General features: G+C 37.6%; 1 protein-coding gene across 2 annotated transcripts in view; it reads right to left on the reverse strand.

The window, feature by feature from the left end:
• Nucleotides 1–1,058: 1,058 nt before the first annotated feature.
• Nucleotides 1,059–17,357, reverse strand: part of JAKMIP2 (janus kinase and microtubule interacting protein 2) — a 176,626-nt gene continuing 160,327 nt past the window's right edge. For both annotated transcript variants that reach the window (XM_004618166.2, XM_055141451.1), the window contains 2 exons: nucleotides 17,013–17,083; nucleotides 1,059–6,656 (listed from right to left, as the gene is read on the reverse strand). In XM_004618166.2, the coding sequence (XP_004618223.1) occupies nucleotides 17,033–17,083 (51 nt within the window). In that variant the 3' untranslated portion in view covers nucleotides 1,059–6,656; nucleotides 17,013–17,032. The remainder of the gene's footprint in view (nucleotides 6,657–17,012; nucleotides 17,084–17,357) is intronic.

Consider the following 17,357-nt stretch of genomic DNA (forward strand, 5'->3'; position numbering starts at 1 on the left):
ACCTGGGCCTTAGACCACCCACTTCACCCTTGACCGAATTTAGTAAGTCTCCATACGGTACCTTTCTCCTGGAGATCCAGTTGGTCGCAAATTATCAAATAATGCACATAATGGTATCTTCAGGGCCAGGGCTATGCCACTCTTTTCCTTTTAAACACGCCAAATATCTCATAGGTAGTTTCTATGAGTGATATGGAATATTGCAATGAACAAAGGAGTGCCACTCTTTGCTAGTGAAGATGTACTATAATTGAAGGAAAAAAGCTTAGCAATGGATTGTTCTTGCGTTCACACTTTAAAATTGGACTTATGGGGCCAGTGCGATAGCACAGCGGGTAGGGCGTTTGCCTTGCACGCGGCCGACCCGGGTTCGATCCCTGGCTTCCCATATGGTCCCCCAAGCACTGCCAGGAGTAATTCCTGAGTGCAAAGCCAGGAGTAACCCCTGAGCATAGCTGGGTGTGACCCAAAAAGCAAAAAATAAAATAAAATAAAATAAAATAAAATAAAATTGGACTCATTTGAATACTTCTTAATAGTGTTCTACGAAACTGTACCTCATATTGTACCATGTTGCTTCTGTGTTTCATCAGCACATGAGATGTTTCCCACAATGGACGGTAAGCATTCTGGGCTACACATACATTCCATGCCACAGGATGCTTAGTCTCTGGATGCTCCCAATGCACACAGCTGACTTATTATCTAGTGGCTTCCCACATCAGATCAATAAGATAGACGGGTAAAGGAAGAGAAGCAGTGTATAAAGAGGATGAGCAGCTGGCAGGATTCTCTCCCAAACTAAGTTTAGCACAGTCCTGCCAAGGATTCCAGGACAGTTCTCTTTCCATGGGTGTAAATTCTGTCTTGACTCTGACTTACAGTGCTTCTGGCAGGCACAATAAAATATTCAGTAGACAGAGAGTAATCTATTTACTGGATTTGAGGTAGAGTTCATTTCCTGACGTTACACTTTCAGTCTGGATCTAGCTCATCCTGTTGTTCCAAAGAAGTTAAGAGTTAAAAAAAATAAGAACACCCCTATGAACAATGCAAGATAAAGTTTTAAAAAATGCAGCTTTTTTTATTTTTATATAAACTAAAACACCAGGGTTCATTGATTCCTATATTAAATACATAAATTATAAAATAACCATTCATAAAACTTTACGTACATTAAGTTGATTACATTTCTACGGTAATACCTACAGTACATGTTCCATGTACTTCAGAGGATAATTCTGGTGAAATTCAACCAATTCATATTTTTCTTTCATTAATAAACAAGCACTGAAGCAGGATATGGAGTCATGCTAATGAGATGGAGAGAGGGAACGCTAACTGAGGCAAATGATTGGAGAAAAGCTCTGAGAAATTGGCCCCTGGCTACAACAATCTAGTAGACACTGGGGGTACAGTATATTCAAACCCATCACTCGATGTATGAATCCGGGCAGAATTGCATCTTGAAAGTAAAGCAAGCACAAACTCTCCCAGGGATGGGAGTGTTAGCTGACAAAAATGTGGCATTTTTGGCTAATATGAATACTGTCGATTGTGCTGAACTTTCTGTTGCTTTTTCCAGAAAGCCAGTGGCATCACTCCTTGACTGGATCTGGACAACTGGAAAACCAATCTTGGTCAACAATAGAAAACAGTAGTTTGAACAGAGGTGAAATAAAAGTCATCAGGCAAGGAGAAGAGCAGAGACAAGGTGATAAACAGAAAGGTGAGTTACTCAGCAGCATCAGAAAAATCTCACATGTCCTCAATCCTAGGACAGAGTACACATTTAGTAAGTGCTCACATTATACTATATACAGAATACATAAGTGTACATATGTACATCACACACTTATAAAAGTGAATTTTGAACTGCCTCATTGTGGGAAGTTATGCTTAGTGGGGGTAAATAGGCACATTTTGTGAGCTGTCAATCAAATATTAGTGATTATCCATGGATACCGGGGAACTGCTTTTAGACACCTTACCCACACTTTCACAAGTTCATGGAGTCTTGGTTAAAGGCAAAGGTGGACTCAGCATCGTTTATCCACACTACTCACACTATATCGAAAACTTGGATGCAATACAGTTGCAAATATAGTATGGCACAAAGACCTCAATGCAAAATATGAAAATACAAAAGCAGGGGACCTCACCCCATCAACAACCTGCACCTCTGAATTTGATGAATAGAGAAAATGGTGATCTTCTTATTTTTGCACGTTGCCCTTGAAGTATATTTTTAGCGATTTTGATTAAAATTGGACTTGAGCTTTCAACAACAGATTTATTTAGAAAGAACAAAACTGCCAAACGAAATGCAGCAAAGGATTCCTCCTGTCCAGTACTGAAATGCAATCAGTTTGGCATCAGAAGAGACTTTTCAATAATCAGCTCCAACCTTCTATCATGACTGAATCTTCTTGCCTGGAAAATATATACCTGGAATTCAGTCTCAAGAGCATAGACACTAAGTCAATTGAACAGAACATAAACTTTCATTCGTTTTTCCCATGGGAAAGTAGACATCCTATTGAAGAGAGGCTTGGGGCATTCTGGAATCAATAATTCATGACAAACAGCTCAGATTTGCTTTGATTACTAATCTCCTAAAAGTTATATTAAACTTTTAAAATATAAGGGTGCACCTAATTTACTAAAATGATAGAATTAAATGAACCTGCAAGATTCTATGAAAATATTCCGTGTTTCGTACGAAAGTTTCACAAAAGGTAAAAGGGCAAAAAACAATTCAGCTTGCAAACATAGGTTCTTCCTTACATACATATATGGAAATATGTATGTGGATATATATATAGGTATATATATTATGCATTATTCTGGATAGGAAAATCCAATATTTTAAAGTCTCCAATTGCCACCAAGTTTTGACATAATATACATAATCTAATCATTTAATTGTTAACATAAACTGATGAATAGTATCTTTACAATATCCATGGAAACATAGGGTTCATCTTAAACAACAAACTTATGAAATACATTGAAGACAGTGAACTTAAGAATTACACATTGAATTTACAGAAAAAAACTGTCAATGAATTAGCAAAAAAAGGCAATTTTGTCAGATTTATTTTAAACTGAAAAAAAAATAAGTTGAAATAAAATACTATAGCAGAAATTATTTAGCAAAACTTTATTTCTATGTCAGTGATGATCCGTGAACTCTTTACATTATTTCTACTCTATTGAAGACCCAGGTCATCTATGAAAGCTGTTGTTTGTGCACAAGAAAAATAAAAGCAAAATTTATCTTCTTATTTCTAAATCTTCACTGTTGACAATGATCTTATCTATATGACATAGGTTTAAAGGGATTTTAAACTGATTTCCAGAAGTTTCTAATGTTTTCCAAATTTGGGTGGCATTAAAAAGTCAAATTAGTGATGTTTTCTAGTATAAGGGCCACATAAATATAGTCTATTTTTACCTTTCTCATGTAGAATTTTTTGTTCTCAATAACAGTGCTAAATCAGGGATATAATTTAATTTCAAACTATTTTTAAAGTATTTGTTATGTTATTTTCCAGTAGATGAATATTATGTTCAAAAAATTTAGCAAGTATATCCTGAGGAATGCTGCTTTGATTGCTATTAACTCTTTGGCCAGATGTGCCAGGATAGATATGCTCCATACTAATCTTAAATTTTGCATCTTATCTTTTTTAAGAAGTGGAGCCATATGATTAGTTAGGTCTCACTGTGATTATTCAGATATCCTCACTATTGCTGAAGATAATATACAAGAAAAGTTCTCATTTAGATATGGTTCATTCCCATAGATTCATGTTTGACTGAAACATGGACATACTTTTGTTTTAGCAAGCTTTTTTTTAAACAATTGTGGAAATAAATAACAGATCTATATCTATAGAATTATTAAACTTTATCTAATAACATCCTAAGTTTGAAGGTCATGAGGGAGGCTTGGCAAAAATACAACACCCTTTATCTTAAAATCTAGAGAAATTTGCTAATCTGTTGGATATTGAGCCCTCCTTTTGCAATTGCCCTAAATATATTTTAAAATACAATGGAAGCTGCTTAGGATATATTAATCCTCATGTAATATTGTATGTATGCTACAATCATGTAGCATAAAATATATGATTCATATGTTTAAGGTATCAGTTACACCAGTTTTCAAAATATTTATGATCATTTGTCATAATTAGTGATTGCATATGAATTTCTACATGGGAAAACAAGATAAACAGCAAGAAATTATGTTTGAAGCAGACGGGGCATGAAATTTGCTCGGGTGGACTCAGGCACGGCCAGTGAAAAGCAACAGAAGAGAAAATTTTAAGATATAGGACTGCAGTACTTCCTCTTTCAATTGACCAATATTTTCCAATTTGTAAGATTTTGGAGTTGTAGTGGCACACACTTTTATGTTACATGTACAATTAATCTGCTATTCATATTTAATCTGGAAACTTTTTGAGCAAAGAATTTAGTGCAAGTTTTTTTTTTTGGTACTTTCTCAGGAGGACATATCATTATAATTTCCTTCCAAATGGAAGGGATAACCAGGCTATTTATGTGATTCTACTGGTTCACTTCAAGCTCTAATTTTATGCTGGTTCTCCTCTGTGAATAGTGGAGCTTGCATTACGTCATACATAGGCAACCAGGGGAGCCTGCGGATTCTTATCACAGAAACAACACACTTGTCTATCTTGTTTAATAGCATGAGATGATCTATTTGCTCTAGATTATTAGAGATCTTAGCTGCTCTGGATATCTTATTCTTTATTGCTAGCAATGTCCCAGGTAGTTTGATGGGGTAGCTTCAGTGCTGCCATGTGTAGACTGAACCTAGCCAAACCTAACTTATTTTATTACACAGGGGACTTTTTCTCAACAAACAAGAATATCAAATAATATAATAGTCATAATGATTACAAAGCACTTCGTGCTACTTGAAGCACCTCTTGTTCCAGAATTGCAAACAAAAAAAAAAACCCAAAACAAAAAGAAAAGCCCCAAATCTTTATGAAAAAGCATTTCAACCTCATTTTGCAGATGAGGAAACTGAGGCACAGAGAGGTTAAGTGACTGGCCAATGATACCTGGAGAGAGTAACAAAAATAAGAACAAAAGTGGGGCCCCAGAATTTTAGCTCCCCCCCATTCTTCATTTATTGGTCTGGCTTTAAAATTACCAGTGCTAAAGCCAAAGCATATGGTACCAAACTCATGTCCAGAAGGATTTCCAAGGAAGTTTCTGGTTTCCAACACACACTAAGCATAGGCATTCTAGCCCTAGAAATTAAACCTTGATAACTTGGAAAATTGATTTTTTTCTCACCTATGGTAAATTAACTGTAAAATCTGATTTTCAGGAGTATTTATTTACTCAGTTATGAGACCAAGACTATTTTTACATAACTTGGGAAAAGTATTAGTCTTCTCATTGTCTCTGTTAGAAAATGACCTCATTGGTAACACAATGTTATTCATATATATATTAAAAAAAGTAGAGCAAATCTTGTACTGTCAGCTCTCTGGAAAAATGTATACAAGAGGTCAGAATGCTCTGGGTATATCAGGATACTTTAAAAAAAATAATCACGCTTTAATATTCACAACTCTGTGGCAAACTCAAGTATCAGCAGAAGTTTACTTATTGCCTTTATCATATAATGTATTTATTTGCAGGCAATTTTAAATAGCCATTTGAAAATCCAGTATTCTGGAAATTAAAAGACTTATGAAATGCTCTGTGGCCTGTGTCCCCTATAGATGTTGGCATTCTAAACAGAACTAAGTCAGGGAGTTTGTGATTTAGAGCATAATCTTCTTAATTTTCAATATGAATGAGATTAGTCTGTTGTTTGTGGAGGAACACAGATGTGATAGAAGGCCAAAGAAGCATCAATTCCACTTTTATTTCTATGTTAACGTTCTTCTGTGTGTTCTTGGTCTTGGTTGCCAGTTTAGTTGGTAACAGCGATCCTCTGTCATCTGAATTCCACAAACTCCACCTTTAGCAGGGAAACCAAATGCTTTTCTTCCTATTCACATTGCAGATGTCTCTGTTCCTGAGTTTAAAACAATAATAAAGACAGAAAAGCGAATCCCTGTAGTAAGAAACCAGACTTTTCAAATGAAATATTTTATTGTAAATAGCTCCTCATAAGTATTCGTGCTTCATTCCCCACCCTCCCTTGTCTCTGTTTTGATTTTTTTAAAATGATGTTTATTTCAGGACTAGTATTTCCATGGGATGTTGTGTTACATTAAAATGACCCCCCTGCACAGCAGGAGTAGAATGTTTTTGTAACTTTGGTTCCATGCCCAAGACACATTTTTGCTTGATCTGCTGAAACTGGTTCCATTGTTGATTTTTTTTCTTTACACAATATATGTTTATAGTTCTCTTCTTCTGGTTTGACATATACATGTTTCATTAAATGCAGCATATATTGTAATTCTCAACAGGGTCATGTAGGAACTGTCAAGTAAGAAACCTCGAAGAATGGCTTTAAAATGCACAGCTGTAGTCCTGGCTACAGAGCAGTTCTTAGCTTTTGATCTCCCTCTTACTGGTGTAAACATTTTTGCCATCTTTGAAGGTTTAGAAGCATTTGCCTTTCTGGGGTCTTATCCGTGTTTTCGGTTACTCTGTAAGACAAAGGGAAAATTGAAAAAAATTGTCATTTCTGTCGATAGCCAAAACAGAAAAACATTTTTTTAAGAAAAAAAAATTCTTTACCAACTCTGTGAGGTCTATAACCTTATGTGAGTTATAGAAAGTCTCCTGGGCTGGAGAGATAGTACAGCACTTGCTTTACATGCAGCTGGATCATGGCAATCCCTGGCATCACATGGTCCTTTGAGCACCACCAAAATGATCTCGAAGCACAGAGTCAGGAGTAAAGCCCTGAGCACTGCTGGGGGTGAGCCCTCCACTCTGTCCCCCACCACCCCCACAAAAGGAAAGCTTCTAAGATTTGTTACTTCTAAATAAGAAAACAGAACTCTCTGTTCCAAGAGTTGTTGCAGTGTAAGAAGTACCAAGCAATGAACAGTTCTTGTCTCATGGTAAGTGGCTTGAAGTATTAGCTATTATCACCATTGCCTTTTCTTCTGGGGCCTCCCAAGGCAATGCCTTGAGCAGTTCTACTGAATCCTCGGGCTCCCTTTCCATATGTTTCCTTCCTTCAGTACTTATTAAAGACTTTTAAAAAAATTTATTCTTTTATTGAATCACCATATTAAAGATTTTTTTGAAAGCAGTTCTGTCTATGACTGTCAATGACTCCCTTTTATGTCACACTTCTTCCCCATCACTCGCATCCAATGGCAAGTGATCACCACCCAAAAGTTCTGGTCCAATCGCTAGTTTTTCCATGGAGGACTCCTGGTTAACCCTAAACATGTTTCTGAAAAGATACTTCCTGGCCTAAATTACTCGGGACTCCTAGTCCTATAACACTTTTTTTTTTTTTGGCTTTTTGGGTCACACCCAGCGATGCACAGGGGTTACTCCTGGCTCTGCACTCAGGAATTAACCCCTGGCGGTGCTCAGGGGACCATATGGGATGCTGGGAATCGAACCTGGGTTGGCCGAGTGCAAGGCAAATGCCCTACCCATTGTGCTATTGCTCCAGCCCCTAGTCCTATAACACTTTAAGTTCTTATGCCTGGGTTTTCTCTCTGCCAGTAGCATCAAAAACAGCACAGAGGATGTGATATCTGTCATGTGTGGTTTAAGCACCTGGTCTTTTTTTTTTTCTTTTTGGGTCATACCTAGCGATGCACAGGGGTTACTCTCTTGACTCTGCACTCAGGAATTACTCCTTGAGGTGCTCGGGGACCATATGGGATGCTGGGAATCAGACCTGGATCTGCCGCCTGCAAGGCAAATACCTTACCCGCTGTGCTATCACTCCAGCCTCAAACCATCTGGTCTTTGGGTCTGGCATGCTAGAAAAATAATGGGATTTTTATTTCCCAAAATTTGTCTAAAAATAAGTTATTTAACTTTTCTAAACTATTTTCTAAGATGTTTATCCCCTCTATAAATTAAATTTCATAGTAGAATTTTATTGTTGCAATAATGGTGACCAAGATCCAAAGTCATGGCAAAGGAGGCACGCTGCTCCCTAGGGATGCTTTCCATTCATTACGGGAGGCAAACTAAAAGGTTCAAAGGCATCCCCACCTTGGCGCAGGTCAGAAATATCTGGAATGTACATATGCAGAGTCACTCTGTTCCTAAAGATTAGATGAATGCCAAAATGAAAGAGTGATCCAGTCAGAGGAGAGCAACAGGAAGGAAGGGTCATGGTTGGGATGTGGGTACACTGAAGGGATGAAAGGAAGATGCCAAATGACATGGGATTGGTGGCACTTGCAAAGACGGGACTTAGATTTTAAAAAAGTTCACTCATTACTCATAGAGAAGAGTTTCAGGGCAGGGAGAGAGGAGGAGGCTTCCTTCCTAGCAAGAAGCTCTGAGTGTCACCAACGATGGAATGCTAGTAGACAGGTAAGACCTTGGGAATGATAGTGTAGTGGGTATATTGGGTATGTTCTGCAGAACATTGAAAAAATTCCCGAAGTCCCTCCAATGGCCATTCTTTCACCATTACTACTCAAAAAAAAAAAAAAAACCATAAAACAAACCCAGAGTAAGAATCAGTTAATAATTGCCAAAGAAATGGCCTCAGTCTCCAAGGAGAGGGTCACAACTAATGACAATAGAGTTGAGGGACACACATACTCTCCTCCCTCTTCTCTGTCACCCCAAGACTTGAATTTTTTTTTGTTTTTGCTTTTTGGGTCACACCTGGTGAATGCACAGGGGTTACTCTTGGCTCATACAATCAGGAATTACTCCTGGCGGTGCTTGGGGGACCATATGGAATGCTGGGAATTGAACCCCGGTCGGCCGAGAGCAAGGCAAATGCCCTACCCACTGTGCTATCGCTCCAGCCCCAAGACTTGAATCTTAAAGAAGGAAGGAGAAGACGTTTCTTAGTGCTAGACCATGAGCCACTTCAACTTGAGGCCACTTCAACCCGCCTCAAGGCTAAAGCAGAATACAGGGGGAAATAAAAACTAGAGTAAAATTTTCAAATGGTTGTAGACTTCCAAGAACTGAAAGTGACAGAAAAATTCAGGAACCAACCTCAGAATTAATAAGTGATGAGAAAGAGAAGTAGAACACAGTCTGAGCGAAAGCCCTGTTCTGAGGAAAAAGCAGACTACATTCACATTTACCTCCCACTAAAATGAGTGGCCTAGACAGCTGGAGTGATAGCACAGCGGGTAGGGCGTTTGCCTTGCACGCGGCCGACCCGGGTTCTAATCCCAGCATCCCATATGGTCCCCTGAGCACCGCCAGGGGTAATTCCTGAGTGAAGAGCCAGGAGTAACCCCTGTGCATCACCGGGTGTGACCCAAAAAGCAAAAAAAAAAAAAAAAACCAAAAAAATAAAACAAAGACAACTGGTTACAAATGCAACAGTTCCATCTTCTCTGGCAAAGAGACCTGGTCTGAATGTATACAGGAGACTTTTTGAAGTGTATATGTGTAGGGATGAGAGAGATACAGCAGCGGCTAAGGTCGTTGTCTTGCATGTGGCCTACCCTGGTTTGAATTCCTGAAGTCACATCGTTCTTTTGAGCACTGCCAGGGATCCCTCATGAGCACAGAATAAGTAATAACACTTGAGCACTGCAGGGTGTGGCCTTAACACTCCCTCCCCACCAACAACTAAAATGTATTTGTGTATACATAAAATATATACATAAACAAGGTGTTTTATATTTTGCTTGTAAATTTCCATTGTATAAAGTCTCAGAGAAAATCCCAAATTCCATTTCAATGCACAAACATATTGTTTCTGACTTTTGTATCTGAAGAAAAGCCCATGGCGTATAACAAGGTGAAGTGGAGTCATACCGAGCATTTTGCAGGGGCTATTTCTGGTTCTGTGCTCAGGAGTGACCCATGGCGGTGCTTAGGATTTGAACCAGGGTCAAGGCTACCACAGTCACATGCAAGACAAGTGCGTCAACTTCTATACTATCTCTCCAGCATCCTCCTTTTTAAATTTTAGACAGTATTTTAGAGTGCTAAATTTCTTGGAATTGAATATATGTAAAAGGAACTCTGATTATAGAATAAAGCCAAATTTATACAACTTGGCAATTCTGAATAACTGAATCATTTTGCTTATCCAACAAGTTACCACAGATGATCATTTACCAATGAAGTAAATGTTCACTGTCACTGTCACTCCGTTGCTCATCGATTTGTTCGAGCGGGCACCAATAACGTCTCCCATTGTGAGAATTATTGTTACTGTTTTTTGGCATATCCAATATGCCACGGGTAGCTTCCCAGGCTCTGCCGTGCGGGCGTGGTACTCTCGGTAGCTTGCCGGGCTCTCCGAGAGGGGTGGAGGAATCGAACACGGGTCGGCCATGTGAAAGGCGAACGCCCTACCGCTGTGCTATCGCTCCAGCTCAAGTAAATATTAGTATCCTGTAACTGGAATCAGATAGACTATAAATTCATCTTTGATTCAGAAGACACTTAGATATTAGCAAGCTGCCAGGATTCCTTTGAAGAAGTTGCAAGCAGCAGGGAGCCTCTTTCCTCATTAAAACAGCAATTGCCTGGGTCATTTCTGAAACTTTCCTACATGTACTCATCTCTAAGTCAATGGGTATAATGATGTGTGACTCTAGTATACCAGGGCTTACAGTACTGAATGACTCATAGAGGACATAACAAACTCTTGATTAACAGACCATTTATATTCACCATTTTCATATTTTTTATTTTTTTCTAATATTAGAAAGAGAGCTAGATCCCTAATGGACCACACTTTTAGAGAAATACTGATTAATACATCATGGCTAGCTTGTTACTTAGCCATCACAGACTATCACAACTTATGACTGATGGTTACCTCTTTTTCTGCTTTTCATTTTTTTCTGGTAAAGGGCACTATTGAGGTTACATGCTAGGAAATCTAAATATTTCCTGGCATTTTTAGTCCTTCAATTGTTTTACACAATTTGTTATATAGTGTAAAATATATTTAACACTTCTTCCCTCTTGGAGAGTCTGGCAAGCTACTGAGAGTATCCTGCACACATGGGAGAGCCTGGCAAGCTCTCCATAGCATAATCAATATGCCAAAAACAGTAACAATAACAGGTCTCATTCCGCTGACCCTGAAAGAGCCTCCAATCATTGGGAATGAGTAAAGAGAGGCTGCTAAAATCTCAGGGCTGGGACAAAGGGAGATGTTACTGGTGTCTGCTTGAGTAAATTGATGAACAACGGGATGACAGTGATACAGTGATATTATATAGTAATGCATTCTGTAAATGGTCACTGTTATTATCACCTCATTTTCTGACACTGAAGACTGTTGAGTAATTAGTCAATGAGATTTCCCCTAGTGAGGAAGGTAGATACTAAGGAACAGAACTAATTTGAAGTCTGAGGACAAGAGAAGCTTCCCTGAAGCTCTTACTTTACACTGAGATAGGAAAGAGAAATGGCTGTTAACCTGTTGATAGTATTTTGGAAAATATGGTCCAGGTAATGGAAGAATATCTAAGAAAGTCTAAGATCCAAGACTGATGTTTTGTGTATTCTCAGATCATGGTGCTGATGAGCCTTTTTTTTCTTTTTGGGTTACACCCAGCGATGCTCAGGGGTTACTCCTGGCTTTGCACTCAGGAATCACTCGTGGCAGTGTTCAGGGGACCACCTGGGATGCTGGGAATCAAACCTGGGTCGACCATGTGCAAGGCAAATGCCCTACTCGCTGTGCTATTGCTCCAGCCTCCACTAATGAGCCTTTCAATGTGTCAGATACTATATAGATTGCTAAATCCTGAGAAAAAATGATGGGTAATATGACTTGAAAAATTTCTTGTATTGAAAAATTAATATCTGAAGAGGTATTATAGTAATGATTTCATGAAGTTAATACCATTATAAGATAAAATAAATATAAAATTTATATTTTAAGCTATAAAGCATGATGATCTCATGATAGTATCACTGCTATTTAAAACATCGTTATGAAATGTCAACTTTGTGCTATAGATAATAAATAGGTATTTGGAATACAAGGATAAAGAAATCATATATGGTTCTTGTCATACTCAGGCATCCTATAAACACTGAGTACAATTTTAAAACACAATGCATATAAAATTAGGCCAAGAATGAAATTGAGGTAAACATTCTTTTTTTTTTCTTTTTTTTCTTTTTGGGTCACACCTGGCAAAGCACAGGGGTTACTCCTGGCTCTGCACTCAGGAATTACTCCTGGCGGTGCTCAGGGGACCATATGGGATGCTGGGAATCGAACCTGGGTCGGCCGCGTGCAAGGCAAACACCCTACCTGCTGTGCTATCGCTCCAGCCCCTGAGGTAAACATTCTTAAGGAAATTCCATCTGTGCTGAAATCTCAGGGTGAGTATAAAGTAGGTAAAGCAGGTGGACACAAGTCTAGGTACAGGGCAGTGTGGGAAAACCCTTAAGGTCGGCAGGAGAAAGTGTGGTGCATTAAGAAGATTCTGGAAGATTAGGAGCAGTAGGAAGCCTGAAAGATTGTTGGCAGTTAGTTCATACAGGGTTTCACTTGCCATATTAGGGAACAAGGATTTAACTCTAATAATGATGCTTTTCTTGGCATCCTAGATTTATTTTTCCTAAATTTACAAGGCTGTTGTACAGAAAGTAAGCCACAGAAGCTAAGAAGTTGTTCATTTATGCTAGAAGTTACTATAAGAAGAAGCTCTGAACCCACTTTTTCAGTGAATTCCCAGCACGAAAGTGGAAAACATGCATTCCTTTATAAGCTTTTTCCTCAAGAATGGTTACTCACTCTTGAGATTATTTCTCTGATTACTTAAAGATTACCTAAAGTCAGGTGAATTATCTTGGTAGCATATTATTATGCTATCAATGAATTCAATCTCAAACATCATGAATCTGAGTTCACGTTCATTTCCCCAGTTATGTATTTATTCATATGTCTGTCCTTCAGTCCACGTGTCAAATTAAAGTGTATTCAGCACCTAGTATTTGCACAGCACTATTGTAGACACTGAAGATATAAAAAAATAACAAGGCATAATGTCTAGTTAATGCTATATTTATAGTCTAATGTGTGAGAAACATATGAATCAGTTTTAATGTTTGGCTAAAGTCTCACACACCCATGCACTTAAAGTAGCAACTGGCATACAACAATTTAACTTATAGCCTTTTACTGACATCCAAGAATAAGGAGCAACAATCTGTGTAAACAAATACTGTCTTTACAACCAGTGTATACAATACAATATTGGTTGTATTTCAACTGATCTAAGGCTAGTACAGCCCCTACTGGGTCCTTGAGTCCCCAGGGGCGGGTCTCTCCCACTGTGGTAAACATTATTTTCTAAATAATTGATATTAAGATTATGCATGCAGCTCTTAAATGAAAAGAATCCCAAATCACTTCATTTAAAGAATGATTATCTTTATAATCTTGGTTATTAATGGGTTTAAGAGAAGCAGCACAATGTAAATAATTCTTTTGTAGGAAAAAAATCTTGTTAAAAGTATGTTTTTATTACTTGCTAAAAAGTCTGGTATTCCTCCTTTTGCTTTCTGTACTCTCTTGTTTGCTCTGGAGATGTAAGTAGAAGATATAAGTTTCTAGTTATGTCTTATTTTCTTGTATTATTGATTTGGTGGTGGTAGGACTCAAATTCAGCCCCTCACACACACACCAGGCATGCACTCCACCACTGTCCTACGACCCTGGCTCCTTCCTTGAATTTTTAAAATCCAGATAATTTCTGAAAAGAAGAGATGAAAAAAACTACTTGCACTGATTTAGGTGGCAGAATACTTGACAACACTGGAACTTACATATTTGTAAATCCTGTAATTATGACATCTAATTTTTTATATTGAGGTGGTAATTATTTAACTATGTGCCAATTACTGTGACAATTCCTTTACATGTACCATTTCATTTAATTTCATTCAACAGCACGCTGTGGGTAATATAATTATAGGAATTTTATGGACTAGGAAAGCTAGTATCAGGTGGATTAAATCTAATGTGACACAGTAAGTGGAATGACTCAAATATCAAAGTATATTTAATTTCAAAGAAGCACATTCTGAACAGTTGATCCATTTTTCCTGCATGTGCTTTATACCACTTAGCTTCATTGTGACATAAAATTGTTACACTATTATCATTATGTGTTTTATACAACAGACAGTTACTGTGTCGATTATGTGTTGCTCTGGGAGAAAAAAAAATTGAGATACAAACAATGGGAAAAGAAGCATATTGTAATTTCAAAAACTGAAACCTTAGAAGAACTACACAGGTATATCTCTGATTACTAAAATACGTAACCCAAAGGACTTGAAGAATGAGAAAAATGACTCTTCAGTTGTGAGGTAGTAAGATGGTCAGAAATGGGCTGAGCTCATTGAGGTCCTCCACTTCAGGTCTATGAAACTATAAGATAATAAATCTGAGCCTGTGAAGAGAAAGAAGGAAAGAAGGAAGGAAAGAAAGAAAGAAAGAAAGAAAGAAAGAGAGAGAGAAAGAAAGAAAGAAAGAAAGAGAAAGAAAGAGAAAGAAAGACAGAAAGAAAGAGAGAAAGAAAGACAGAAAGAAAGAGAGAAAGAAAGAAAGAAAGAAAGAGAGAAAGAGAAAGGAAGGAAGAGAGAAAGAGAGAAAGAAAGAAAGAAAGAAAGGAAGAGAGAAAGATAGAAAGGAAGAAAGAAAGAAAGAAATAACAAGGAAGAAAGAAAGAAAGAGAAAGAAAGAAGGAAGGAAGAAAGGAAGAAGGAAAGAAATAACAAGGAAGAAAGGAAGGAAAGAATGGAAGAAAAAAGAGGATAGAAAGAAAGGAAAAAGAGAAAAGAAAGGAAAGAAGAAAGAAGGAGAGAAGGAAGAAAGAAAAAATAAGGAAGAAAGGAAGGAAAGAATGGAAGGAAAGAAAGAGAAAGAAAGAGAAAGGAAGGAAGGAAGGAAGGAAGGAAGGAAGGAAGGAAGGAAGGAAGGAAGGAAGGAAGGAAGGAAGGGAGGAAGGGAGGGAGGGAGGGAGGGAGGGAGGGAGGGAGGGAGGGAGGGAGGAGACTGAGTAGGGGCAGTCTGGGTACAATTGTGCCTAGTGCAGCTGTGTGGCCTTGGGAAAGTCACATGCTCCAGCTGACCTAACCTTAAAATATGGACTTAGTAACACCGACTTAATAGGGGGCTGAGGAGATTAATGTGTATTTCATAGGAGAGCACCTGGTACATGTATTGGTCATTACTGATATGTTCAAAACTACTAATTTAGGAAACTAAATTTTTCTTTCTTAAATTACCACATAGTACACGGGACTCACTGGACATGTCTTCCTTTCCTGTTCTCTCCCTATCTGTCTCTTATTTCTTGCTCTTTGGGGAGACAGTTAATTGTTTTCTGATGCTTTCGCCATTTTGATCTTTTCCTAGAAAATCTCACCCATTTTGCACTCATTTTGCTTTAGAGATTCCCATTCAAGAAACTTAGTTCTCTTCTTTAGCAGTGTTATCTTTTCTCATGGGACCAGTGATAAATGTCAGAAAATCTTTGGGAAAAGGAAATAAAGCCTGAGTGTTGATGATAAGAGTATATAATTTTCTAGGCATATATGCTCAACTTCTTTCTTGTATCAGGCCATGATAAAGCTGTTTTGCTCCTCTATTCCACGGCTAGGTAACAGTTGATACTCATGGAGAGAGAAAGTGCCATAGGAAATATCAAGTTGCCATAGAAAATGTCACGTGACCTGATGTCCAGGAAAGATCCCTGTATAATATAACATTATTATATGATGATAACCAAAGTTGACATCAATCAAGAATAAATGAATTTAGAATAGCCGTTGGGCCTTTCTCAATTTTAAACAATGATATTGAGGTCTGTGGTTTACTTACCTGGGTAAACATCAGAATCCACCAACATACTTGCTCAAAATATAGACAAATCATTTATTCTCTCTCTTACCAGACATATAATCCCTATCTCCAGGCATCCATTCAGAGTTAAAGCCCTGTAATATATTTTCTGGGGTGAGGGATATCTCCCAGTGGTACTAGGAGACCGTGAGGTACCAGGGACTGAATCTAAGCCTCCACATGCAAACAGATACTTCAGCTTCTGAGCTATCTTCCTGGCCTCGCATTGCAAATTACCATCTAAGAGAATCTGTACATGTATTCATGAGACATAGAATTAATAACGTAGTACCACAAAGTCTTTTGAAAAAATATTATTTGATGATTAAAGTCATCACACTTAATTATCTAATTTTCTGAGTTCCAATAAAGAGATTTTTGGGAGAGAGGGTTAAAACATATCAGTCATTGAAAGCTTATTAGAGTCACAGGAGGAGAATTTCAAGTAGGAAGAGAGACTAAAATCATAGTTCTATTTCTTCACTTTATAGATATAGAAGCAAATATTTTATATGTAAGAAGTGACTGAAATTTGCATACTGAGACCTATAGAGATCTTAAACATTTTTTTTGTTTTGAACAACACCTAGTGGTGCTCAAGGCTTACTCCTGGCTGTGCTCAGGGATTACTCCTGGCAGGGTTCAGGAGACCAGATGGAGTACTGGAGGTTGAACCTAAGTTGGTCTCATGCAAGGTAAGTACTTTACCTGCCGTATTCTTTGTAGCCCTTTCATAGACATTTTGACTTCCCTATGCAATATGAAATTCTGATTTTTACTATAAGTATACTAAAAATTCTTGATTTTTACTATACTTCATAGTTTTGTTTTTATAATATCACTTAAAAAGTTTGAACCAATTTTTCATTTATTGGTATGCAAGTAACCAACTCAAATATAGTTTTTAAAAAAGACCTGGACGTTAACTGTATGCAGCATCTTTCTTATTAAATATCTCTTAGAACCACATTTTGAGAATTAAATGGAATCTTACCTTTAAGAGGCACCTTGACATCAAGGCCATAGAATAAAGGCAAGAGAGAAGAACAAGAATAGAAACAGAAACTGCAGAAGAAAAAGAAGAAGATTATGTAAATCTGAACTTCTGTAGTGTCAGTCAGGTAGCACAAAACCTCAGCTTTTCATATTGCTAACCTCAAATATGACCACTTATCACATATATATCAAGTACTTTTTATAAACCATAGTTTTAAATTTGTCAGAGTAACAATCAACCGGCATTCAACTATCATTAAATCATGTTTTAGAATACTGAAAGTGTATTCCAGGCGGTTTTATAAATGAGAACAGTAAACCTCAAGGGGTTAGGCAATGGTTT

Source organism: Sorex araneus, chromosome 6 (genome assembly GCF_027595985.1).
Source record: "Sorex araneus isolate mSorAra2 chromosome 6, mSorAra2.pri, whole genome shotgun sequence".
Taxonomy (NCBI): Eukaryota; Metazoa; Chordata; class Mammalia; order Eulipotyphla; family Soricidae; genus Sorex; species Sorex araneus.